At 39.2% G+C, this 27,739-nt stretch overlaps 2 protein-coding genes across 9 annotated transcripts; one reads left to right on the forward strand and one right to left on the reverse strand.

Moving 5' to 3' along the window:
* The first annotated feature begins 325 nt into the window (after positions 1 to 325).
* LOC119557548 (myogenesis-regulating glycosidase) lies at positions 326 to 12,015 on the forward strand. Of its 5 annotated transcripts, none has more exons than XM_037870325.1 (6): positions 326 to 715; positions 4,339 to 4,511; positions 7,938 to 8,106; positions 8,173 to 8,268; positions 9,050 to 10,895; positions 11,530 to 12,015. In XM_037870325.1, the coding sequence occupies exons 1-6, from the start codon at positions 326 to 328 to the stop codon at positions 11,664 to 11,666; spliced, it is 2,811 nt and encodes a 936-aa protein (XP_037726253.1). In that variant the 3' UTR covers positions 11,667 to 12,015. The 5 variants fall into 5 exon arrangements, with proteins under 5 accessions (XP_037726253.1, XP_037726254.1, XP_037726255.1 ...); XM_037870326.1 differs by lacking the exon at positions 326 to 715 and adding an exon at positions 3,373 to 4,001 and having other exon boundaries at positions 11,530 to 11,666; XM_037870327.1 differs by lacking the exon at positions 326 to 715 and adding an exon at positions 3,865 to 4,005 and having other exon boundaries at positions 11,530 to 11,666.
* Positions 12,002 to 27,409, reverse strand: LOC119557547 (A disintegrin and metalloproteinase with thrombospondin motifs 7). Of its 4 annotated transcripts, XM_037870321.1 has the most exons (13): positions 27,162 to 27,409; positions 26,838 to 27,063; positions 20,328 to 20,974; positions 19,674 to 19,793; positions 19,055 to 19,614; positions 18,712 to 18,810; positions 18,528 to 18,641; positions 15,882 to 16,028; positions 14,316 to 14,881; positions 13,456 to 13,583; positions 13,016 to 13,390; positions 12,392 to 12,569; positions 12,002 to 12,329 (listed from the first exon to the last, which is right to left on the reverse strand). In XM_037870321.1, exons 3-13 carry the CDS (start codon positions 20,844 to 20,846, stop codon positions 12,034 to 12,036), a joined length of 3,102 nt encoding a protein of 1,033 aa, XP_037726249.1. In that variant the 5' UTR covers positions 20,847 to 20,974; positions 26,838 to 27,063; positions 27,162 to 27,409; the 3' UTR covers positions 12,002 to 12,033. The 4 variants fall into 4 exon arrangements, with proteins under 4 accessions (XP_037726249.1, XP_037726251.1, XP_037726250.1 ...); XM_037870323.1 differs by lacking the exon at positions 26,838 to 27,063; XM_037870322.1 differs by having other exon boundaries at positions 20,328 to 20,970; positions 26,838 to 27,409.
* Between the last annotated feature and the right edge of the window lie 330 nt (positions 27,410 to 27,739).

Raw genomic sequence — 27,739 nt, forward strand, 5'->3', positions numbered from 1 at the left:
CTTTCCCTGATTTTACCAGTATAATTTAGAAAAAACCTAAGTATAAGTATAATCTAAATATAGTATTACTTTGCCAACTTTATTTCGGTAGGTGTGCGATTATCGCTGGCCGATGATAAGCGCTGATTAAAGGCAAACAGCGATGGCAATCGAATCCGTCCGCTCGCTGCCGCTCCCCCACACCTCCCCCCCTCCCTCCAACCATAGCTCTCTTTCGCTCTGCCGGCGATTTGGGGTTCCGCTTGGCGCTCAACCCTTTTCATTCGCTAGTGGAACGCGATCGGGCTTGGAACGCAGCCGCTGGAACTGAGAAGCGGTGGGAGAAATGGCCCACTCCTCGCAATCGGGAGCCGCGCAGGCGCTGAATGGCCAAAATCCGGAATTTGCCTTCGCGGACGCAGACACGGATGAGGATGAGCGGGATGGAAGGGCTGAAAGGCCGGAGCAGCGAAAGCTGTTGGGAAACATGGCCAGGAAGCAGTCACTGGGCGAGCGACGCAATGTGGAGCTGCCACTTTTGAAGGTGGTCAATGAGAAGGAACCGGAGGAACGGGAGGATCTGGAGGAACCCACGCCCACGCCCTCGCCGGAGGCCTTTGCCCCGGGACTCCGCCGGAACTCGATATCCATGCCATCGGGCATCAATGCCCTGGATCTGGAGGCACTGCGTCTGCGACACCAGATGCAGCCACAGGATGCGCTGCACGAGGAGATTGTGAGTATTGTTCTGGTATCTGTATTTCTAGGGCCTTTCCATACCCATGTCAGTTGGAATCTTTTTGGAATATATACTATATATTATTTTAGGCTTAGACTTCATATAGTATTTTTTTTTTTTACATTTTCTCAAATGATTTTAACGTAATGGAGAAAAATATAAACATAAGTTCTAAATTTTAATATTATTACTCAATGGGATATAGAATTATAGAGCAAAAGGCTAAAAAAAGAACCATAAATCCATTAACAGATAGTTCTATATTGACGAATTGTCTGTCTTTTTATTTTAATTGGAAACTAAAATAGATGTACTTTTTTTGGGAGCTTTAAAAAGGGGGTTGTAAAATTGTAATAAGCTATATACAATTTTTTTCATATGCTTTTATAATTTTCAACAATTTATAAGAAAGTTACCATATTTGATTGTTTTATTTATACACTTCTTTAAAGTAGAATTTTTTTAGTATAATACTAAAATGTAATGGCCATAAAACGTTGAGTTAAAGTAGTTAACATACTTTTTTTTAAAGCTCTTTAAGTCTAGGGTATTTTACAATCGGAACATTAAAAAAAAGGCGTTCCTTCATTCATTTTGTATCTTTTTGTACTTTTAAGTATTTAATTGCAGCAAACCAGTTGGGCAGCTAAGCCTCATTCGAAATTAAAATACAATGCGTAATTAAGCGAGGCGTCATCGCCTCTAGTCTGCGATTCTCGCCGGTTTACAGAAAGTTCCCCAAAATAATATCCAACCGTTAATTGAGCCTTAATTATATGAAGTTGACAAACAAACCACATGTGACAAAAGCCCGAAATCCAGTTAATAGTCACATGATGGTCCTAAGGTACAAATGGGCACCATTATTTTTAGCACTTTAGTTATACAACACATTTGTTTGCTTACAGAAAAAGTTATTTAAAATATTTCCAAGAATTTCAGGCTGACTGGCTCGCTTAAAACTTATAATATATCAAATTAAAAAACCATTAATGTATGCATAGTGCTCCAAATACGAATTCATAGCTTCCGAGTGGTTCCGATATTAGCATAAGCATTTATGCTAACAAGATATTATCATCTGAAAGAATTTAATTTTGAACAAATTCAAACAAGTTGGTAACAAAGCCATTTAAAGGTTAAAACTTGTTTTTGATCTGCAAATAAATATAAAACTAGCATGTTATGGATACCCATAAATTGATTGATTGATCGAAGTGATAAAATAATGATTGATTAGTGATATTTCACTATTTTCGCGATCCCACCCCATCTGGAATACTCAAATTGAATTATTAGCGCGAGCAATACCTTTTCCTTGGGAGATTATGCCCATTACTTGTTAGATGTGTTAGCACTCAAACTCATTACTGATGTCAGAAAGAAGCGGTGTATGACTTGCGCTAATTATAGAGATGCAAACGAGCCGTCGGGCGGGCGAAGGGGGCGTGGCCAGGCCAACGCGGCGTATGTGTGATGTAGCCGAGCAATCAAATGTCACACAAGCCAAAAATCACACATACGCAGTGTGGTCTTTGCAACGTCTGCCCGAAAGTATGCAATTGTTTTTGTCTGACTGCCTTGGGGGACAGGAAACTTTCTGCTTTCAAAGCGAAGAGAGCCGAGAAAGTAATGAATAAATAAATATTTAAAGGGCAAAATAAATGACAAGCCACGCAGATTTAATTAGCGAGTTGTTCTGTCTTTAACTCTCACTTATTGTTAGTTAAAAATTTAGCAATAGCAATCATTTTAGCTCGGTAAGGCTTTGAAAAAACCAACAATTTATAGAAGTAGTTATATGTGTATGACTAAAAGAAAAAAGGTAGCAAAAAAGTAGAGCAATTTGAGATCAAGCCAATAAAAACAAAACAAATTATATAATAAAAATTAAAATGTTTTTGAATTGTTTCAAAAATTATAAATACTTATTTTTTGAAATTAAATATTCTATATTCTTATATAAATATATATATATTCTTAGACAAGCATATAAAAAAAATGAATTTTAAAAGGTTTTTGTGCATAAATTTGTGGCAAAATAAATATAATATTTTATACTTTACACTTTGGTTTCAAACCCAACAAGATTCCAACATTCTAATTAAATTGCTTACACCCAGATACATTTTTAAAAAAAATATAATATACATATAATACATATATAAATAAATTGCCAAAAAGCATATGGCTTTGCCACATTTCTTAAGGATACTTAAAAAAATGTTTTCCCCTTGAATATGACTTGTGCATAGATTTAATTATCAGTGTAGCAGTGTATTTATGGCCAGTCGCCGCGGTTAAAGGCTAAATCGAGCGCCACCGTTCGGCGCTAAAAAAAAATAAAGCTAAAGTGGTATGTACATAACCAATCTGGGTATCACAATTAATTTACGACTACCGGGTAATTCTATCAAAATCAAATTCACTCTCACTGGCGGGCTTTTCGCCTGGCCATTTGAGTCGCTTCAACTTGGTGGCGATTATTCTGAGTGTGGGTGTGAATATTCCCACTCAACGAACCACTGTGACTGCGCTGCCAACGTCGGCGTCGACTGAGGCAGCGGCGGTGGCAGAGGCAGCGACGGCGAGAGCGGAGCGATTAAAACGCATAAATTGAGGCTTCAAAAACAATATTCAGGCAATAGCAATCCAGCAATTATCAACGGTTAACAGTACGATCGCGGCATTAACAGCGTTCGGTTCGGCGCCCTATTTAATTATTTGCAAACTTTCGAATACTCTCGACTTCGAAGACAAGAAATACATAATTAAAATAAAATCATACGCCAAATATACAAGCAGAAATATTAAATCGGTTTGCTAAATTAGGTTTTACAAAATTTTGACATCTCAAGAAAAACAAACCCATTTAAGCACAGATAGGAAAAATCGTTTCGGTGACTTATATTTTTTTTGGATACCAAAATTTATTTAAAAAAAAACAAAATAAACTATATAACTATATGCTAAACAATGGCTTTGTGAAATGTGATAAAATTTAATATGTGATTGATTACTTATAAGGCTATACAAACATTATACAATTTATAAAACGTTAATAGTTATACCTATAAAAAATATATTTTTATAAACGATATTCGAAATATCATATTGCATAAATTATATTCAGTGTTATAAATAAAACCATTAAGTGCCAAAAATGAGCTCACCCAACAGTCGGTTTATCCTGTCGAGTGTTCCCAGCGAAGATCAGCCACCGGATAAAGATGTAAAAACCGATATAATACTCGATATCAGTGCGGATTTGGATAAGGATAAGGCAGGTACTAAGTCTGGCTGTCAGCTTATAAATTATCCAATCGGATGATATTACTGGCCCGGGGTTTTGCGGTTATATTGAGCCACCTTGACGGGGCCCGCTGCGGTAACGCCTTCGTGCTAATTGTACTCACCTCGCCCAAGTGCAGGCAGGTGCCAAAAGCCCAGCACCCCAAGCAGAACCGATCCAGTATATGTACCCCCATATATATATTATGCCCCTCCAAAATCCCACACACTTTCAGTTACAATTGTTTACTGTTTGCATTATCTATAATATGGTGGATAGTGTAACGAACCAAATGCGAGTATTGGCTATATAAATTCCTGTTTTTCAGATAGCCGATGATACGGCCTCCAGCCTGGGCACTCCGGGCGTTACGGCGCCGACGACATCGGCGAATACGCCGGATAAGGCCGTCAGCGGTACGGCCATCAATTTCGCCAATGCCAGCAGCGCCAACGATGACAGCGAAGACGAGTTCGGGAACGCCAGAAGACCAGTCCACCGGTGAGTGATTTGTTCTGATACCACATAAACATATGTCCCAAAAAGAATACCACATTAGCCCATTTTACAAATTTTGTATATCTCAAATGTGGTTTTTGTATCGATTTGTAATATAATAGATTATTTCATTGATATACTTTTCCTTTTAACTGGGTATACTTTTATTTGCCATATTTATTCAAAACCTTTATAAGGATTTTTTTTAAACCTTTTTAAAATCTATAAGATCGAATTAAGGAGCCAATATTTACCTATTAATATTTTAAATTATGAAAACTTTTTTTTAACTGCAGTACGATCATTATTATTACAACTATATGTATACCTTTTTTGTTAAGTAAACATATATTATTATATTTTGTTAATCTTAATATTATAATTTTTAAAGCTCATTGAAAAACAATTGATCTTAAAATTTGTTTATTTTAATTATAAGGTACATGAAAACTTTCCACTGATCAAAATTATAATTACCTAACTCTTTACAATATTAACAGAAAAACTAAATGATATCTTAATTGATATCCCAAATCGAAAGCAATGTGTTAATATTAATTCGCATTAAAGAGTGAGTCAACTAATTTAATCACATTGTTTTAAATGCTAATGATGATTAACCCAAATGTGCGTTCTTTAGATCCTTAAAGATAAAGGTTCGCCGACAGGATACCCAAATTCTTCGCTAGTCTTCCAACCAGAATCCAGAATAAACATACTTTAATCTTAACTCACGCTGTCATTCTGCACATTTCCCATTTGATTCATCGGGCAATTAGATTAATTAATTGAAAGCCGCTGCCTTTTGTCTCCGAACGACAGTAATTCAATTGTGGCGTCTACATCGAGTGGAACGTGCCTTTCCCAACATTCCCCCCGATATTAACGCCCGATTTCCAACGCCCCATACCAAGCATCAGTATCGGTTACAGTTATTGCCCACTTCCATGCTAATTCAATTGCAATTTTCATTCGATTTTTCCCCGCCTGGGCAATTTCAACCGAGTTGCGCCGTGAATTCCTATGATTACCTATTCGGAATCGGGCAAGTGTTGGCCGAACAACAGTTATTATTAACAAGATATTATAACATAGGGAAATAAATATATATACTTACTATATTTATTTATATCTAAATTATGGATCAAGGAAAATATAACATTTTAAATTGACTTTAAAATTTATAAATATTTTCTGTGCATTTTTAAAGGTTTTTTAATAAGCTGCTCTGGCGATAAATCTTAAAAATCCATCATGCATATTCAAAAGACGGCACTCTCTCAAATGAAAATTCTCTTAACGAACTTTTGTATTCCCATTACATATACTTAATACTATACTAATCATCTAGTTCCATGCCAATTTAAAGCAGCTAAAACCAGCTGACTCTAACACTTATAATTCTTTTTTCAAGGGTTCTGTTATCAGAAATTGCATTGTAAGTTTTTGAGTGATTACAAATCAGCATAGCAACTTCAACAAACATATAAGATGAAGTCAACTTTTGCCATAAAGCCTTGTAAAATATAAAAAGGTATTATTAATTTAAAAATTGTTTCATATAGTATCTCAAAGTATCTTTTGACTTCAGTGTTATGCGTGCATAATGCCTAGTTAAAGAAATCAATGTCAGTACACAAATCAACTAACCATTTCCTGCTTATTTGTAATAGAAAACGCTTAGTTCGTCTGTGCTCTCTCATTACTGATTTGACCCACAGAAACAAAGGGTATTAAAAAGTGCCAAAATATTATTATAATAGGAATGCTAAAAAAACAGAGATCATTAACACATTTGGTAAAAAAAACTGTACGTTACTGCTTTTTTATTATATACAAAATTCGATGATATTCAATTTTCAACAAAAAAAATCTGATTTGCCCAAAACAACTCTCTAGATTGTTTTGATAAAAAGGTATATCAGTTATTCTCAAATACACCTCTGGAATTTTGTGATATTTCTCTAAAATACTACGTTTTTCAGATCTTAAGGTAGTGATAAAAAGGTATACTTAGAAATAAAGCTCATAATCTTTTAGATATCTCCCAGTTCCTATGTCACACAGCTTTCTTATAAACAGGGTATATCAGTAATACTACAAAATACTAGTGGAACTCTGTAAGATCTCTCCAAAGACCCGTGTCATACGGCTTTTGCCGGCACACACACGCGATGAGGGCAATTTAAGTGCTTAGGCACAGCGACGGGTCTCCAATCTGCTCGCGGATGATAAGTTAATTTGGAGGCGAGGAAGCCCCAGCAAAAGTACGCGACCCGGACTCTACAGATCTGGAGCTGTATCTTTTTACTGGGCTATGGCGACATAAACGAGTCTCGGCTCAGTTGATGATCGTGATTGGGCGTGATAGCATCCGTATATCTGTATTTCAAACTGCATTCGAGTTATATATAAACATATATATATATATATATATATATATATATATCGGCTATAGGCCCCGGGGAGTGTTTACGACTTTGAGAGCAGCCAAGCCGCTTATCAACTGTAAATAAATCAGGCCAAGCAAGTATATATAATATAATTATATGGCACAATATCAGCTGCCCAGATTTTCGTGTCTCGCTTTTTGCCACTTTTGGGTTCTGCGATTTGTTTACGCGAGATTTGCATACCGACGGAGTGAAAAGTGTGCGTTATGCAAACAAAAAAATGGTCTGGGGCCTCGCGAAGTGGGCTTAACGACCGTCTTCCGCCCCCGATAAGGGCGATAAGCCGTTGCAAGTTCAGGGTCCATAGCATACGATTGCATCTTTTCTTATCTTATTGGAAACTTGTAAGATTCAGCAATCTCTGCACGCAATACAAATTTGATCTAATCGGTTTGAAAGAGGCGAAACTTTGATTATCCGTACAAAAATTGTTTAATATTGGTATTTTTCGAATAAACACCTACAAACTATACCTCCATCATGTTCTTATCTTTCATCCATTTATGATTTAAAATTTTTTTTGCAAAGTTTTTTTTCTTTTAATTAAAGCCGATTGTATTCTTATGTATATAATGCACATCAGCTGACTTGGGAGTATATATGACAGCTTTGCTTATCGGTGTCATAAATTTATTAAGGTACTATCGCTTGATGAACTGTAGGTATATCAAAGAGACAACAAGCGGAGGTATTCTTCGTTTTTATTGGTTCTCAGAAAAAATGTTATGATCGTGTCTATAAAATGAACAATTTTTGTAATATTTATGAGAGCAAATATATGAGGGGATATACCTATGCTCATGGATAACAAACATTCACTTTGAAGATTTTACCAAACGTAAAACCTTTTACATATCATACTTACAATAAACTGGAAAACCTTTCCAAACGTTGTTTGGATTGTAAGAAAATAATTAATATTTTAAAAGATATATTTATGGTAATATTGTAAACATATGTGGATTTCTTTCTGCAGCGATCGTTTCCGCAGCCGGAGACGTGCCTCGATTGCCCCTCTGCCCGCCCTGCGATTGAACTCCAAGGAGATGTTGGCCAGCGACTTCGATAGCCACAGTGTGGCCTCCAACCAGGCCTCCATCACCAGTGTCAATTCCCTGGCCAGTTTACTGCGCGAAAAGATGCAGGTGGGTCCGCTCTATCTCTTTCAGGGTTCAAAGGTCATTTTCAAATATAAATATACGTCTTCTTAGGCCTTTCCACAACTGATAAGAAAGAAAAAACGGGAGACCAAGGACTACAAAATCAAGATATTCGTCATCATCATGTTTTTCATGATCATATTTCTGGTAAGCATATTGAATCTGTTTCAGCAATCTGTTCATTCAATCACTCAGTACTTCAGATCACCAGCATAATGAGTGATCATAAACATGATGAAGAGCTTTTAATAGAATTTCTAGATTATTTACAAAGGAACATTCTCATACAATCAATAAGACGATGACTATGTAATTTCGATTGATGTTTTAGGGGCTGATTTAAGCTTGTCAAAACGAACTGAAGGCATTGAACTGGCTTTCAAAGATAAAAGTATTTCATTTGTTTAGATAAAGGCTGCTTAATGGGCTTTCTGAGTGCTCAAAAATAGATGTTGAAGTCTCAAGCCCTCATTTGAGCTGTTTATCATATTGCTTTTTATTTTAAAAGAGCTCTAAAAAGTGTCATATTTTGACGGCCCTAAAAATATAACGAACTGATACTGGTATCTTCGAGGAAATTCTTTTAAAATTCATTCATCGTTTATTTTTGTGGTAGTAGGGGATGAATGTAGTTCAAAAGAATTTCTTTATTTTTTATTAATTGTAAATTTAAAATTATTTTAACTTACTTATATCTTGGCCTCACACTCCAAAATTGAAAATTAAATTCATTAGGATCATACTAATTTGTTTTTGGTATTTAGTAGACCATCAAGGTAGTATATCATGCGGGTGTTGTTTTCATAATATAATATTTCATATTTAACTTTTCACTATCTCTACCTCGTTTCAAGAAACCACCTAACCAATTGCCATATACAATACCATCTCAGAAACCCATTTCTAATATATAACTCTTTTCTTACAGATCGGCTATGCGTATGTGGCCTACCACCAGCAGATGCTCACGAAGAGCTACTTCCAGAAGATCAAGTTCAACTCGCACGACCGTATCTTCCGGATCCTGAGTCACGAGGACAAGGAGGTGATATCGGGCCAGTTGGGCGTGACCCTGGGCTTCGACACGGCTCCGTTCCACTGCCTGGAGGAGAATCGGCGGAGTGATGGCAGCGTGTGCATCGAGTGGAACGGAGTGGCCCGCCTGCATCTGAACTTCGAGGACAAGGGGGTCTTCCGATGCTACACGCTGCAGTGGCAGGCCTTGACCCAGGGTCTGTTGCCCACCGATTGCTATGAACTGAAGCGGGACAATGGGTTGTGGTTCGGCGGCGGGGTCACCAAGGGTCAGGAGTGGTCGCTGAGCTATGCCAACTTTGATTTTGCCCCCTATGCCTCGGGTGACAGTAAGATCCATCAGTTTGGCAATGGGGTGAAGAGGTACTTCATCAACTCCATAGGGGTGGCCATGCAGGTGAGCGAGAGGACTCCGCTGCAATTGGGCGTCAACCGGACGGAGAATAGATTCTGCCTGCGGGCGGCCAACGATGAGTTCACCTTTGTGAATCATTTGACCCCACTGCCCCAGTTGGACTACCGCATTTGCACCACCGAGGATATGCGAAGTCTCCACATGCTGATGACGCAGCAGAGCCTGTGGGATGGCCTCAAGAAGCTGGACATGGAAGTGTTGAATTCCCTTCTCGAGGAACCCGTTTGGCGCATACCGCATGCCGAAACCCCCGACTCGCTCAACGAAACCGCCATTTGTGATTATTCGGAAAGTGCCATTGCCATGGGTTTGGGTCACATAGTGATCAATGAGTTCTGGCAGGAGAATATTGGGGACTTTACGGTGGACAAGGCCAGGTTTCCCACTCTCAAGGACACCATACGTGTGCTCGATCGCAGGGGCTTCAAGGTGGTCCTAACCATACAGCCCTTCATCAGCACGGATAGTGCTAATTTCAAGGATGCAGTGAGGCGAAAGCTACTGATCTACGAACGCCACTCGGAGCGGAGTATTCCCGCCCTGACCAGGTACAAGAGTAGCTCCAGTGCCGGCGTGTTGGATATCACCAATAATGCCTCGGTGCCCTGGCTGCTGGAGAAGTTGCAGCGCTTGAAGGAGGAGTATGGAGTGCAGAGCTTCTATCTGGATTTGGGTACCGGTTATAATCTGCCGCATTACTATCAATGCCGCCAGACCCTGGATAATCCGGATACGTATGCCAGGCTATTCACCGCCAGCTTGGAGGGAGCCGGTTTGATGGCCGTTTCCACGGCGAGTGTGGTGCCCAAACCGCCCACTTTCCTCAGCACCCCACCGGCGAATGCCACCTGGGAGGGATTGAGGGAGACCCTGGGAGCTGTGCTCAATTACGGCGTGATTGGCTATCCCTTTGTCCTGCCCGGCGTGATTGGAGGCGACTATCTGCTGCAGCGACCGCTCTCCAAGATGGTCTCCTTCTATTCGATGGCCCAGCCCCCGTTGCCCGATCCGGAACTCTTCATCCGGTGGCTTCAGTTGGCCACCTTTATGCCGGCCATGCAGTTCAGCCACCTGCCCTCGGAGTATCGCAGTGACCTGGTCACCCGGGTGGCTCAGGAGCTGAAGGAGGTGCGCACCAACGATGTGATTCCGCTGCTCAAGAAGTACTTGAAGTCGTCGATGGACGAGGGCTTGCCCCTGGTGCGTCCGCTCTGGATGATGGATCCCCACGATCCCGCCTGCCTTATCGTCAGCGATGAGTTCTCCGTGGGCGAGGAGCTGATCGTGGCGCCCATTCTACATGCCAAGCGTCAGGAGAGAGAGGGTGAGTCCTAGCTATAAGAAACTGATATTCAAGTCCTTTTTATGGGAATATTTATATCACTTTTGTTCTTATATGGGCCTAGGTAAGGATGTGTTTTTAGTTTTATATCCGATTTTTAAACGATTTTTACCTTTTATGGATTTCTAGGATATGACTGTCTTTCATCATAACATTATTATTTTCAACGTTTTTGAAGTGGTATAGGTATCTCTAAAAGATATATTGTTTAAATTGAACCAGATATTTTTAAAGATATTTGTCATTTTCTAAAGTTTTAAAACTCTCTAATTGGAACTTCATTATTTGTTAATGGGGTATTGGTATGGTATTTCATGTTTTTTTTTTTGTATTTATAAAATAATTTTTTAATTTTGCAAAATTAATACAATTTGAGTTTCTCAGATCATAGCAAAATATTATTTTTCAAAAGATCTTGGAGTTGTATATCACTAAAAGTTATTTTATTTAATCTGCAATGAATCTTTTGTTTTCAAATCTCAGTCTATCTTATTTCAAAAATCTACAATATTGGTAAGGCAAGTTATGGGGTGGGAAATATGTGATATATCAAAAACTTTGGTATACAGATCCAGATTTAAATAAAACATTATTAATTCGGTATCTATATTTTCAGTTTACCTGCCGCAGGGCGTGTGGAAGGATGGCATCGATGGATCGCTGAGGAAGGGCAGCCGCTGGATGCACGGCTACCGGGTGCCCACGGATAAGATAGCCTACTTCCGCAAGATGCCGGATAACACTCGCTTCTAGGATAACTCCTTATCCACCTCATCCATTATCCATTATCGTATAGCTGCCCCAGAACCACAACCCATGTGATATGAACTTCATAGACAGCCGGCAATTCCGCATACATCTATTCTGTATTGAGTAAACTAAATACTACATATATATATATATCTATCGATAAGCCCGCGATCGTAATACATAAGATGCCTTATCGCTAGCGCTTAAGCATTATCCTTAGCCTATGTAATTTCCGATTTTTTTTTTGTTTGTTCGTTTGTGCGTATGATTAGTTAAGTACATCTGGGATGATCGCTTACTCGCTGAATAAATATGTTCGATTATAAAGTACTGTTCAAGTACTGTCAATAAATATAGGGTTTTGCTTTTGCTACTTGGTTCTGCAATCGGGCAGCGAGGATTCGCAGGGTTCCATTTCCGGTGGCTTCTGCAGGAGTCCGCATTCCGCATCGGCCACCACCACATCGTGTTGATCCAAACAGACGACGGATCTTCGGCGGAGTGGAGGAGTGGCTGATCCTCCCAGGGGACGACAGGTCAGGGGACAGAATTGCCAAGGACCTGGCCACCAGTGGGCAGGACACGGCTGCTCGCCACATCCTCGCGACTGCCGGAGAGGCCTCTTGTTCTTGGCGTGCGTCCAACAGGGCAATGTATCACCCAGACCTTTGGGATCGTAGATTATTTAGTATAACTAATCATATACCGGTGGAAATAGGTGGACTCACCCTTGCCGTTCTCCTGGCAGATGGGCTCCCGGTGCTGGACTCCGCCCCCACAGCTGGCGGAGCACGTGGTCCAGTTGCCCAGGCGCCACAGGAACTGCCTGCCGGCACTCACATTCAGCGCGGGCAGCGTGAACTCGTAGAAAATGCCAGAGTTGCTCTCATTGCCGCGCACAATTGCCTGGGAAAACAAATGAAAATCAGTGAAATCTCTAGGATTTTAAATATCTAAAAAGAAATGTAGTTTAGCCCTAGGTGTTCTAAATTAGGACATCAGAATATTAATTGGTATCCAGCTTTTTAACCCGAAGAAATAAATCAATTTATTTGACTTACAAAGCGTTTTCGACCCTATAATGTTTATATATTCTTGATCTCGGCACTCTATCTAGCGCCCACATTTTTAAATATTTTGATTCTGTTCTGATTATCAATACCCACTTACATGCCAAAAATTGTTAAAATCGGACCATTCAGTAAAAGGCTATAAGCAAATAAAGTGTGCAATCTCGGAAACAGCCGATTTGCTGCATGCATATCTCCATCTCCCTCGCACTACCTTTAGCTGAGTAGCGGGGGCCGTCGACTATAGCGTTCTTTCTTGTTTTTTCATTTAAGTCCACTTACGTATAGCGATATGGAATGCTGGATGGGCTGAGGTATTGTGATGGTCTCCTGCTCGTCGACGCGATCGTAGAGGCTCTCGGCGCCGGCGATCTCGAACTCGCCGGGCATCGAGATGAGGCTATCCCCGTTCAGATAGAACCGATCCCCGCTGGCCGTGGCGATGGCGAGGAAGTGCGCCGAGTTGGCCTGCTCCCGGATGAGGATGTTCCTGGCCCGCGCCGGAATGGTGACGATCTCCACGTAGGCGCCATCCTTGGCGGCAAACGGATCCGCGAAGGTCTCCCTCACCGGCTGGCACTGATCGCCAGAACCGCCGCAGACACCGCAGCGATCGTCCTGCACCTCCGAGTCGACGATCCAATCGCAACCAACTTTCTGAACAAAAGGCGGTTCGGGCTCAGGGCTCAATTATATCGTACATGGGATTTGGGATACCCTACCTTGCAGATGCCGTCGATGCACATGTTGTTCGTGCCCAGCGTGCAGGGCGTACCGTCCAGCACCGTGGAGCCCCAGTTGGCGATTATCGTGTCGTCCACGTCGCTGCAGAACAGCTTGCAGGGATTATCTGGGGGATATAACAGATTGGTAATTTGTTCAGGCATCATATTCTAACAAATGTATTTATCATGCTCTAAATACATTATTAATGCTTGTACCCTAAATGATAATTTGCACTGGGCAATGTATTGTATACTGTTTGTGTTGCGGCAGAGACTGAGCAGAGCTTTATTCTATGCCCACTTAATAGGACTCTGCCGACCGCTGTTTTTAATAATTTCTATAACCTATTTGTATAATATTTTTAGAAAATCTTAAGCCCTATTGGTTTAGCGATATATGTGACATTTAACCTAAGAAGGACTGATAAATAATTTAGGGTTTTCATTTAATGATACTACAGTGATTGAAAAGGAATGCTAAAAACAAATATTTCCACTTTTAAATAAAAATTTCGTATTAAAACGTAATTTTTAATGAATTCCACTTAAAATTAAATACAAAAAACCCAATATTAAATAATAATTAGATACTTTTTAGTAATATGTTAATATTTGAAAGACTTATATCAACAAAAAAATAGTTTTATATTAAAGTCAAAGTTTAAGAGATAATTTAAAGGTTTTGAGGTCATTTAAAAAAAATTCCAGTCAAAATTAAGTTTAAAAAACACAATATTAAATAATAACTAGATACTTGTTAGTAATATTTTAATATTTTAAAGACTTATATCAACAAAAAAATAGTTTTATTTTAAAATCAAAGTTTAAGAGATAATCTAAAGGTTTTGAGGACTCACTCTTGTCAAAGAAGGGCAGCCACTTGTAGGTGGCTCCTTGGTAGCTGACGTTGTCGAATCGGGCACACTGCTGCGCCCGGAAGCTGGGCTCCTCCTCCGGACACGGCCGCTTCCGGCAGATCTTGTACCGCTTCCGCTCGCCGATGCAGAAGACCCCACCGTTCGCCGGCACCGGATTGTCGCACTCCCTCTGCTGGGTGGACACCCCGCCGCCGCAGCTCCGCGAGCACTCGCTCCACTCGCTCCAGTCGCCCCATCCCCCGTTGACCGCCGCCAGCTCCTCCCGGCGGACGCACTTGCCGTTCTGGCACCACTTGTTCCGCCCGCACAGCGTTCCCGGTGCGGTGGGCCGCATGTGGGTGACGCACTCGCCGTTGACCCTGCACCACAGCGTCGAGCAGAACTCGTTGGGGGTGGAGCAGGCGCCCACCTCGCTGTCGGTGGTCAGGTTGAACTGGAGGCGACACTGGCCCCTCGCATTGTACCGCATACCCGGCAGCTCGCCCGTGTAGTTGTACTCGTCCAGCGGCGTCGGCGGGTCGTCCAGGCACTCGCCCAGTCCTTGGCTGAAAATCAGGGAATTTTTCAAAATTAGATAGGACACTAATGGGCGTCCGAAACTACAGTATATGAAAAAATCATGATGACCGACCCCATAAAATATGCGAGAATCGGTCAAAAAATAAACGTTCCGAAATGTGATGGCGATCGTTAGCATAGATAGCAAACTGCTCCAAACAGTCGGTCTTTTAGCTGTACGCCTTGATTTGGCCAAACTACGATAGAAAAACGGGAAAGATAAATGGTATTTTTGACGGAAATCTGAATCTTGTATTTTTTAAAAATCTGAATGCCATTTTTTTGCCATAAAAAATCAGTTTTATGGCTGCTATGAAGAAAATAAATGTCAGAACGAGGAATGCCATACCTCTTTGGACTCGTAGTTTAATTTCCAATCCATTGACATTCAAACCTGGAAATTTTTAATTTTTGCCATTTTTCGCAAAAATGGATGATGTAACCCCTTACAAAATGCGAAAATTGGCCAAAAAATGAATTTTCCTTAAAGTGATGAGGATCGTTAGCATTTTTAGCAAGCTGCTTAAAACAGTCATTCTTTTATCTGTACGCCTTGATTTGGCCAAACTGCGATCGTAAAACGGGCCAGGAAAATGGTATTTTTGACTAAAATCTGAACCTCGTACTTTTGACAATATCTGAATCCCATTTTTTCGCAGTAAAAAATCAGTTTTTTGGCTGCTATGAAAAAAATATCGTTTGGATTTTAAATTGTAAACTAGTGATATCTGTACAACGTTCATTGGTATTTTCTTTTTAAAAAAAAATGAATAGTTAAAAAGATGAAATTCTTTTGAATACTTTAATTGTTTAAAAAAGTTTCAAATTCTTATACTTTGGGTTCTAAAGGCCTTAAACAAACTTACCTTTAGAACACCGAAAAATATCAGATTTTTCTACCTACAAGAACTCTATGATTTTTTGCGTATGCAAAAAGTGCGGTAAACTTAGTTCTATATCTTCACATAATTTACATGGACTACTTACTCCAGGAAGTGCGTGATGTACTTGCGGCTGCAGTTCGACCAGCAAACCTGCAGGGTGTCCGCCCCGAAAGTGGGCGTCATGATGTGCACAATGGGACCCACACGCGGATGGCAGCCAATCTTCGCGGTATCGTGGAACATCCCAAAGCTGTGGGGAAAATATATTAAAGGAAATATGTGGGTTTATGTTTGTCTAAGCAAAAAAACGAAGAGTTGGGGAGCCCGAGCGTAGATACAAAGTAGCAAATAGTCGATGAGGAAATCCCCCCATACCAAAGCCCCTCTGTCACTCAAAAAACCGGAATATTTTAATAGAATAATAGCCAATTCGGAGCAAATCGTTTCTAACATACACAAGCAGATATATCCGATTAAACGAGTACCAAGCAATACAAAAACAAACCACCTGTTTCTCCCGCCCAGGGAGATTCCGATTCCGGTCGGCTTACACAACCCATCGCCACTATATCTTGGCCGATCGGAGGGATCGGACCCAAAGAGGGGGTGTGCTGAGTCAATCGCGGACGGAGCACGCTAGACTGACTGACGGCCCCTGGGCGGCACTCAGAGAAAAAGAGGTGAGGTAAAATTTTTTTCATCATAGAAAGGAAAAAAAAAGTTCTAAAAAAATTGAGACTGCCTGCAAATATTTATTAGAAGTCCCTAATTTTTGGGTTGAAGCTGGCAAAAAGACCTTAAAATAAGGTAAATCGCCTTGTAAGCTAAACTAATATATATCTCTTTTTTCTAGTATTGGCCAAAAAACTTTTCTTTATAATGCAAATCATATTTGCTTTTAAATGTTTAATCTATTCAGTGTTTAACATTTGTTAGAACGAAGATTTTTATAGCAACTAGTAAAATTTTCTAAAAAATATATATTAATTTTAGATTCACGAAAATTGATCTTGAATTTTTCCGAGTGTACGCTGGCACAGAAGGCGGCCCACAGCCAGCCACTTGGAAACTGGAAAGCTTGGCAGCCTGGCGCGATCATCGAACGACCGACCCAATCCAAGCCAAGCCAATCCGATCGGATCCATTCCGATCCGAATCCGCAGCTCCCCCGATAAGCCAGAAAAAAACCGGACCCGGCTGTCGAATGGGTGTGAGTTGGAATGAGACGGAGTGTCTGGGTGTGCCGATCGACTTCGATGCTGTGATCACTGTGAATCACTCGGTTCCCAGTAATTGCCGATAATAGTTTATTTTCCCTTTTCAAGTATTGTATAAGGGTCAACGGAAAATTAGGTCGTAATTCTACTACTTAAGTCGAGAAGTGGTCGCGGCAGTTTTCCTAATCATTAAATAACTTAATTCTTTTTAAGTTAACTATCTGAGAAGGTCTACTTTTCCATTAAAAATAATATTTCCATAATGAAAGGATGCAATCCAATCCAAATACGGCGTCCAACTTTTTCTTGCATACTTTTGGATACCTTTAAAAACAGCAAAGGAAAAAAAAACAAAGTTAAATAACCGTAGTAAAATTTAGACACTGTATCTATTTTAAAAATTTTATTTAAAGAAATTTTGTTGTAAAATAAACTAACATACAAAATTTTATAGTTTTGTATTGCTGATACCTTTAAAAATGTTTTTAGAATTCTTATTTTTTGGTATCCAAATAGTGTGCTATGCTTTTTAATAAAATCGTTTTTAATGATTCTAATAAATTAATCATTTAATGTAATAAATAAAAAAATATATATATATCTTGTTGAAATATATTTAAATAAAATTGTTAAATAAAATAAAATGAAAGTGTGGAAATGAACCTAAATTGACAGAGTTTTCTAGTGGGGTGTACCCATATTTTATTCGTTCAAGTGACTCCGAGATCACAGTGACCTATTGATCATCTCTGCTGTTTTCTTGGTGTCTCGACTAATTGAGTTTGAATCGAGCAGGAAGCAGGGGCACCGAGAGGTGATCCGATCGCGAATATACACATATATGTGAGTATATCTGAATATAAATCTGAATATGCAATATGCAACGCAGGCGATCATTGTCGCAGAAAACCACACGCAGGTGTCAAAGCATCCGTCGCGTCCACTTAGCCGCCTCGGTGGAACTCAAGTAAACCGTGCTCTTGGTTGTATTTCGTATTTATTTTTTTTTTGTATCTTGCTGGCAATTCATTCATTAAACGAATTGGGCTGGCCATAAATCTTGGCCAGTGGATCGGATTGGGGATGGGGATCGGAAATCGGATTGGATCGCAGCGCGTGGGGCAAGTGTGTTGTTTGTTTGTTTGTGTTGGTCAACGTCTGGCGCCGCAGGTGGCAATGCAAATCGCTGCCGGCTACCTGTCTACGTTACCTGGCTCAACACTTAAACTTCATTCAAAGATCATAACTGGTCAGCCAAGGTAAAAAAAATAGATTTTCTACAAGTCATTTTATTACAACATTTATCTATTTGAGTTATAAGACCATTTCTTTGTATTATTTTATTTGGGATTGCTTAAATGAAAGATTATTTGTGCTTTCTTATATATATCCAATAATTTTTTTAGTATTGCCTTAAGAACTAGGATTTTTTCAATTCGGAATGATGCGACTCCAAGTAATCAGTATTCTCCCAAAAAGCCCCCAAAATTGAGATACAAAAAATGGAATCTACTATTAAGTAACTGACTTACTTGTGGCCCAATTCATGGGTGATCGTGTGGGAGAGCATGATGCCGTTGTCCTCGTTGACGCTGCAGGATTGCTTCGGCTTGCACATGCCACCCACGTTGGCCAGGCCGAGGGTCCTGCGGATTAATCGGATATAGTTTTGGAACCCCTATATCATCATTATCATCCTTCCCCACAAGCACTCACATGCAGTTGTTGGCGCAGATGTTCTTTCGCGTGATGAGGATGGCCACGTCGTGATGGTGCGGATCCTTCTCGCTGCCCTTGTTCAACTTGTGCTGCCAACTTTGGAGGGATTTGGATGGGTTATATAAGAAAAATTATCAATTTGTTAAATATAATATATATATGCCGTCACTACATGTTCTTAAGATCAGGATTCTTTAGAACTTTATTCAATGTACTCAGAAAAAACAAACAAGGTAATAGATGTTCCAAAATAATATCCTTAAAGATCTTTAAGTTCTTTAAGTTAGATATTATTCAGATAATCCTTTTTTAAGTACTTGCATTTAATAATAAAACCCACCTGCAGAACCGATCCAAGTTCTTCTGGGCATTCTGGGTGAGATTCAGCTGGAGCTGGGACTCCTCCTCGTCCAGTTGGATGATGCGCACCACCACGATCTCGATGGAGTTGCCGATGCTGGGATCCTTGTACAAGGCGGACACCATATTCATGATGGTCAGCAGGTAGCCATTGAGGTCCTTGTGAAAGGCCGACATGGTGGCATCGGCCACAATCAGGGTTTCCACATGCCTTGGACTGCTGATGGATCGTCGCCGTCTGGGAGGGATCTCCAGATGAGGATCCTGCTCCGCTTGGAACTGCGTCTCGTACTTGAACTTGGTATGCGGCACCCGATGGCTTTTCTGCTGCTGCTGCTGCTGATGATGTTGGAACTTGTGCTTGTGGTGCCGCCTTATCTGGCGACCTCCCTGGATCTTCACCTTGCCCCTGGACTGCCACTCCAGCCGCGTCTCCATTCGCCGGCGAGGCTCCCGGGTTCCGCAGTTGCTGACCTCAGCTCCGGATCCCGATGCTCCGACCCGTTTGCGCTTGTTTTTGTTCCGTTTCCTCGACGGATGCTTTTGGATCAATATCATTGGAATGTAATAACTGCATGGAACTGGAATAACCATCTCACCTTCGGTCTCACGGAGGAGCGCTGGAAGACCACGTGCGGATGACCGTTAGCCGGATGTGGATCGTGTTGCTTGGAGGGCTCGATGAAGTACTCGTTGCTGGACGTCCGGATGTGACCCACCTGGTAAAAAATACAGATGTTCAGATGGTTTTCTTTTGCCTAACATATCCATTTCTATAATATTTGTTGGGGAAAAAACGGCAAAGCTATGATAACATAATATATGGACAGCCCCTGGGTCCAAAAATACTTTACGTTTATAACATAATATAAGCAAATATTTGTTTTCTTTAAGAATTTTTTTAAGCACAGAAGCTTTCTTGATATATCAAAGTATCACAAGCCATTTTATTAATATTGAAGAAATGATAAAAAAAATTATTCTGCTTAGTCTTTGAACATTAAGTGTGTTAATTTTTAGATTTACAGCTAAGACTATTTATTATAAATTGGTGTTTATCAATGTAAATGCTAGTATTGCTTTTTTAAAACTATGTTATACATAAATTAAAAAAAAATGTAAAACGGTTAACGTAATGTAGAAAATATTTTTTAAAGAAAAATCTATTGCTTGCAAAAAATCATGCATGGCTCTAACTATTTAATAACCTTTCCTTAATAACCAGCAAGATTGAAATAATCCGGGCCACTCACCAGTCCGGAGCAGGTGGAGATGGCCACATTGGTGTCCGTTTGGCCGCGCACCTTGCCATGGAAGTGGCAGTTGAGGTGCCTCGGGGTCAAAGGTGACCGCGTGCGCAAGTCCCGTCGATGCCGCTCCACCACCAAATTGGGGGCCAAGAAGTAGCTGTGCGCCGTGAGCTCCAGATGCAGTGTCTCATTCGCCAGCGGCACTTGGAGGTGCAGATCCACCGGCTGGGCATCCTGTTCCGTGGCCAAACTACGCCTCTGGCGATGCCGCCGATGGTCACGATCGTGGGCAAACTCCAGCGAGTGGGTCATAAACGACCCATCGGGATGGACTCGCCGTGGCACCACCAGCTGCCCCTCACCCGCCACCAGTTCGTCGGAATGGAGACCGTACAGAGGGCCACTAGGTGCTCCTCCTCCTCCTCCCCCATTTACACCATGTGTTTTCACGAACAGCCAAAGGCAGATTAGCAGACCCAACCAGCGACTCCTGATCCGCATCCTGTTGCACTCCATGACCATGAACCGATCCCGATCCTGATCCTGATCTAGATCCTTGTCCACAGCCCTAGCCGTTGTCCAGCCGTTGTCTCAGCAGCATGGCAGCGGTCGCATACTACGGATCTTGGGCTGGTCAAGATCAGCTCTGGCTAAAAAAAAAGATTTCAATTAGGATTTTTGCAAATATGATCTCAGTTTTCATTAGAAATTATTACACTAAAAAACAATGGCATTATGAATTCTAAGTTTCGAATTACATATTGAAATCAATTATTGATCTAATTTAAATTAAGTAAGAAATATTAAATGTGATATTAGTAAAATTTATTTCAATATTTTATGTTATGTTATGTCAAAGTTTTAAAATTATCGTTTGATAATCGACGTTAATTTGAATACTTTGACATAACATAACATAATATATTAAAATAAATTTAACTAATATCATATTTAATATATCTTACTTAATTTAAATTAGTGAATATTTTTAAATGAAATATTTACTTTACATTTTTATTTAATTTCTTTTAAAATTCCCCTCTTGCAATATTATAAAAATATTTTATTTTAAAAAAAAACATATTCTAAAAATGCTAAATATTAAATATGTATTTTTCTAATCAATTTCTATTCATGTTAAAAGGCTATTTGAGTTCATAAGACTATAATCCCTTTGCAAAACACCAAAAACCACTATTCAAATCATAACATCCTTGTATACTTGATAAAATTTAACTTTATTTTAATTTAATATCAAAAATCACATAAAATTCGTATTAAATGTATAATCTTTTATATATATTCTCTGAAGCTCTGCTTGCTTTGGGTAAAAATCGAAGTGTTTTTTCGATACGTTCCCTTTCGATTTCAGTAGCAAATTAGAGATTATTTATGATTCCCAAGTGCCTCAGTTTCTGAGTGGTAATGAGGCAATCAATCTTTGAAGTACTGTGCCTACTTTTGCGGTTCTTTTTTTGCCTATCATTGTGGTTTCGATGTAGACCTGGCGCCATCCAATCCACAAGTTGTTGTCATAGACATCCAATCCAATCCAAACCCACCCAATCCGGCTGATTTGGGCTGGGATTAACCTCTGGTCTGGCATATAGAGGCCATAAAAAGAAAGAGACCACTTCCAGATATAATAAATAAAAGGTGATTTGCTTTTTGGCTTTTAGCAGAAACACTTTCGAGTTGGATCAGAGACAATGGTTAGGCGAAAAACAAAAAAAAAAAAAAAAACACTAAAGCCACGGGCCATAAAATAAAGCAAATTTTTTACCGAATGCGGCTCTTCAAAGACACCAACAACCAAAACAATAAAAACAACAGCAAAAAAAGCACTGGCTAGTCATTATCAAAGCGACTGGACAACTTAATTATTCAAAAGATTGACGCACTCTTATCACGATCACGATTTGTAATTTATGATAAATGTTGGCAATTCCATTAATAAAATTAAACAAAAGCTCATTAGCTTCAAAAGCCGATTTGCAATCGAAGGAAGAGCAAAAGATCGGACTTCTTGTCACCTTCAAAATTTGCATACCCTGAAAATGGATTCATTTTTCTGGAGATCTCAAAGCATGGGTTTAAAATTCTTCTTTTCTCCGGAATGACGCACACTTTGGGAAATACCAGCTTGTCTAAAATGACGCCATTGATCGCATTATCGATTACCTACAATTATCGCAATATATGCACTTTTGAAGGATATCTTGGGATCATGTTAGGCAGTTCATTTTCAAAAAAAATATTTTTAAATAGACATAATGAATTGAAAAAATTAAATATTGATTTGAAAAAATTTGAAACCACCTCTGAAAAGTATTGAAGTATTAGAACATTACAAAATTTCAAGTTCAGGCAAACGTTTTAATCTATTTAGATACAATTTTTTTTCACTATAGATAGTAAAATGTGTAGAAAACCATTATTAAATATTTTATTTTGTATTTATCACACTTCAATAAAAACGGTATGATCTTCTTTCTTTTTAAATAAGAATTAAAAGCTAAAAAATATTTTATTGGAACATCGAAAGTCGAAGATACCCCATCGATATTAGAAAGAGCATATATGGAACGCCAATGACCTTGGAGATGGCGCCTGAGGCGCAGGTGCCGTTCTTAATTCCGAATTCAATGCGAACTCATCATGGGCCATAATGATGGCAATAAAATATGCGCTTAAATATTGGATATACCCGAAATTCCCACTCCCAACGACCATTCCTGTTTCGATATTTATTCGGTGGATCTAATTCGAGACGCGGCGAAACTTGAAAGACTTCCCAGCTAAATTAGCAAGCGCCACATGATCGTATATTAAAATGTGGCCATTGTCCATCCATCCGTTTGTCCGCTTCTCCGTTTGTCCCATTATGCTGCAGTGCCTCCCATTCAGCCGGCTGAATGGCTGAATGGTTGAATGGTGGATGCCAGTAGGCGCCACTCTTAATTATCAATCAATCAATCACTGCCGCCCGACGGCTCCCTCCATTAAATGTCAGCCAATTGATTGCAGACTGTCTGCCACTCCCCTCGCTTCCCCTTCCGCCCCGCCCGATCGAGATATAGGTACATACATATATATATATCCACCTCGTGGCCCCCATTATTCCCCTTCTTCAGGCTTCACTGGGTGCATTTTGATGGGGTGCAGGGAAATGGAAAGCATCGGGGGAACAGGACGAACACTACCTTTTGAGTATACCATCAATCATCGAAAATATTTTAGAAAAACGTTTATGAATATTTTGATAAATCACTATATGTGGATTATAATAATCGAAATCTAATATTTTTAATCTTTTTCCAATTATCGTATTCTTTTGCATTAAATCAAAAAACAAGTTCTCTTTAAACTGTGTAAAACTACATTTTTGTAATAAAAAAAAATAAATAAAAATAAAAAAATAATAAAAATTAAAATAATAAATTGATTGTTTTAATATGCTTTTTCTACCCGTTACCCGCATACATTTTTAAATATTTTGTAAAAATCTTACTGTCAATACCCATCTACGTGTCAAAAATTTTTCAATTCGGACCATTCATTAAAAAGATATAACCAAACAATAATAAATAATTATCAAACTAAATAAAGTGCGAGAGGGATGGAGACATATTTATACAGCAAATCGGTTCCTTACAAAATTTCACTAGCGCCACCTAGGGTGTAAGTGAAATCTCCAAATCAGCCGATAGGAATGAACGATAGGTGGCGCTATAGCGTTTTTTCAAACTTAATCCTAATTTTCTAAAATTCAAGACCTTGTTATATCTTAAATTTTTAGATTTTAATGTATGCCTACCCTAATTTGATAACGATTTTTATGTGTTTTTAAGGTACTTCCCCTTATTCCCAAAACCCCAAAGCTTATATTGAATAACTTATCATATATTTAATGGTTGAATTCACTGAGAGGGGGATGGATTGTGCAATCGAAATTCTCGGAAATGTCCCCATCAAATGCCGCATGATCTCATGTGATATTGACTTCGCCCATAGCAAATGGGTTCGTTTCGGAAATTTCACTTGAATTAAGTCTTTACTTTTCCCATCAGTTGGTCAAGTCGAAATGGCCCCACCTCCGCAAAGTCTACCAAAACTTCCTAATTTCTATATTATTCAGACGTTGGCGTTTTTATTTCTTGGTCTTTGGGCGATTTTCAACATTTATCACAAGATTTGTCACCTCTGGTTTTTTGGTCAAGCCAACCATCGATCATTGGTGACGAATATTTATGCTAATGAAAGGCCAAATCAAGATCGGATACACGTACTCCTCCTCCTCTTTCCTGGCGGCCAAGACCACATACATGAGAAATGAAAAAGAGCAAAAAAAAAGAGCTGAAATACCCTCTGGCTGGCAAATTTCCGATTTCACTCTGTGGAGGCCTCCAGCCGAGAGGCGAAGCAATTTGTACGCCCACCAGTTGGCCAGATCGGATCCAAGATCCCAGTATTTAAGACACACAGTTCCCAGTACACACAGCACCGAGTCCCCAGACTTTGGATTCAGACTAGGCCACAGACCGGACCAAAATGGATTGGAGTTGGATGTGGATGGCTGGGGTGTTTTTTTTTTTTTCGGGGGGATCCGGAGTTCGTGGCTTGGGGATACGAGTGGATTGGCTGGAAGCTCCATTGATATGTCTTGCCATTCATGCATTGTAGTTTCATTGAGAAACTCATACAAACGCATATGGAGCTGGCACACGGTTTCAGTTTTTCAATGCCCTATAAAGGAGGCATAACCGACTAAGAGTCGATAAGATTTTTCAAGGAATTTGTATTGTTTTTAGAAACTACGTTAGGATTAGTTTAAATAAGCCCAGTATAATCACAAACTCTATTTTAATCATTTTTAAGTGAATATTTTAATCAAAATCTATATGATTTATATTGTAAATAGGTTTTTACAAAATGATATATTTAAATGTTTCCAATAATATATAATTATTAGGCAGATAAAGAAAAATTAATAGGATGCATTTTGTTTTTCAAGACAATGTCTTCATAAATATTATATTGGCTTTATAAGCTGGCAACAAGATCTATTTAGTAAATGGACACATGCGAGGGTGTAAAAACTTCGTATCGCCAAACATTGACTTCCTTTCTCGTTTCTTTTTCATTTATGGCGTTTTTTTTATGAATGAAATGAAGCTTTTCACGTAAAACGACGATTCCATATTGCTCGCTCGGCTATGGTTGGGTTGGCTGGGTTCCCCATAGCCCCGATCCCCGAATCTCCGAACCGAACCCAACCCCCCCCCTTCTATAATTTCGCGGCCCCGCCCTCGCCGGATCGCACGTTACTCCGATGTTTTCGCTCCTATATCTCGGGGCACATTTGAATCTCTATGGCTTCGCTCGCATGTGGGCCGAAAATGTATTTTTATGGCAACGTCGTTCGATTTATTATTTCATTTGTTTTCTGTTTGTGTTATTAGCGAGTACACACATGTCCGATGGTAAGAGGGTTTATCTTGTTTTTTATATATGTATATATATTTTTTGCACTGGCATTTCTTGGGGATGTTCTGGCCGTCTTTATGGACCGACGACGGATCGGATGGGCCAACTGGTCCCGGCCAAAATACAAAATACTACAAAGCAAATCATTTAATTTCAGTTTATTTGTCATGACATTGTTGCCATCTCGTCGCTTGTGACCATACATGACTGGATTTATTTTTACCCTTTTTGGGAGTCGTATTTTATTTTTTTTTTATTTTCGACTCTGTCTGTGAGATAAAAGTGTGTGTTTCCATTTTTTTTCTTTTTGTTTGTCGCCATGCTGAGATCACACAGGAAATTGACTGGGGCACAAAAAAGGCAGAGGAAGTGGGAATAGCAAAAGCCCTAAAAGTCATAGATCGATGGTGTTGATATGATACCAAAATACAATAGATGGGGGTGTTATAATGATCATTTAGTTCGCTATTTATTGGAATCACTTATCAATGATCTAAAGTCTGTTGATCAATCTTTACCATTTATGAGATAATTTGAGGCAAAACATTGGTTAACTTTATATTTATTTTGAATGGCTCGTTAGAGTCCGAACCTTTATAATTACATTCTTTAGCAGCTTAGTTTGGTAATGAGATTAGTGAAATCTATTTAACAATAACTAAGCTTTTATATATATTTAAATCTTCTGCTACATTAAACTAACTAAGTAATGTTTGGATCTATTAAGTTTTAGATTTTAATTTTAAGAAATGATAATGGTATTCCAAAAACTGCACACCAAATTGATTAATTTTATTATTAAGCTTACTGGATCACTGGATGCAATAAATATTAAACGTTCTACATTAAAACCCAACAGAGTGAATTTAACCACTAAAACAGCTAATCAGATCCTTATAAATATTTTTAAAACTATATTAAAGTTTCAATAATATTTAACCAGCAACAAAACAAGCATGAAAGATACATATCTTATACCATCGCTGTATCGAAGATATATCACATTCTTCGGATGCCCCGACTCACCGATTCCGAATTCGAACTGGAATATCCAATTCCGAAAGGCGCCGTTGGTGAAGCCCGCAAATATTTTAACCGCAAATAAAAGCAAAAGCCCGACGGCAGCAGTTTAGCTTAAGCTTTTTTTATTTTAGAGGCGGCGATTATAACGCCAGGTAGGAGAACCCAAACCCAGACAACCGCTCTTTCACAACAATGGCCGAAGATTTCACAAGTCGCGAACTTCGGTTCACTTTGGTTCACAGGTAAAAAAAGAAATGCCCAAACAGGGCAAAAAAAAAGCGCGTTTTTCAAAACACTGATGTTACGTTTCGAATCAATAACACTCACATATAGGCATGCGCACAGGCCTTATATTCCTATATCTTGTATGCACATACAATATGCATTTCTGTGCAGCAGAGGCAAGTTCACACAGAGGCTGTTCGAAACTAAATCAATATATCATATTATCCACACTTTCTTCGAGGGACTCAGTTTTCTCCGGCGTCGTATCGGATATATCGAGGTTCTTCTCAGATAGTTTCTTAAACGCTCTCTATAAGAAGCGAGGCAGCAGCACAAGCAGCGCGGGTGAAAAGATATCGTGCAAATACAAAGTGTCGGCTGTTGTGTGTTGCTTAAATAGATTTTCTTGTCGATCTGTTCGGCTCGACATCGAACCTGATCCAGTGTTGCCGATTTAGACTATTTATTTTCAAATATAAAAATTTAAAGTCCATGAAAAAAATTTCTCAAAAATTTTACTTAATTTTCTTGTTCCTAAAATTATGCATTTGACATTGCGGAAATTTTAAGTTATTAAAACAATGATATATATGCATGGTAAAAAACGAAAAGTCTATTATTTCTATTTTAATTTTATGTAACATTAAAATATTAATATTTTACTGATATTTTTTTAATTT

This window comes from Drosophila subpulchrella, chromosome X, assembly GCF_014743375.2.
Source record: "Drosophila subpulchrella strain 33 F10 #4 breed RU33 chromosome X, RU_Dsub_v1.1 Primary Assembly, whole genome shotgun sequence".
Taxonomy (NCBI): domain Eukaryota; kingdom Metazoa; phylum Arthropoda; class Insecta; order Diptera; family Drosophilidae; genus Drosophila; species Drosophila subpulchrella.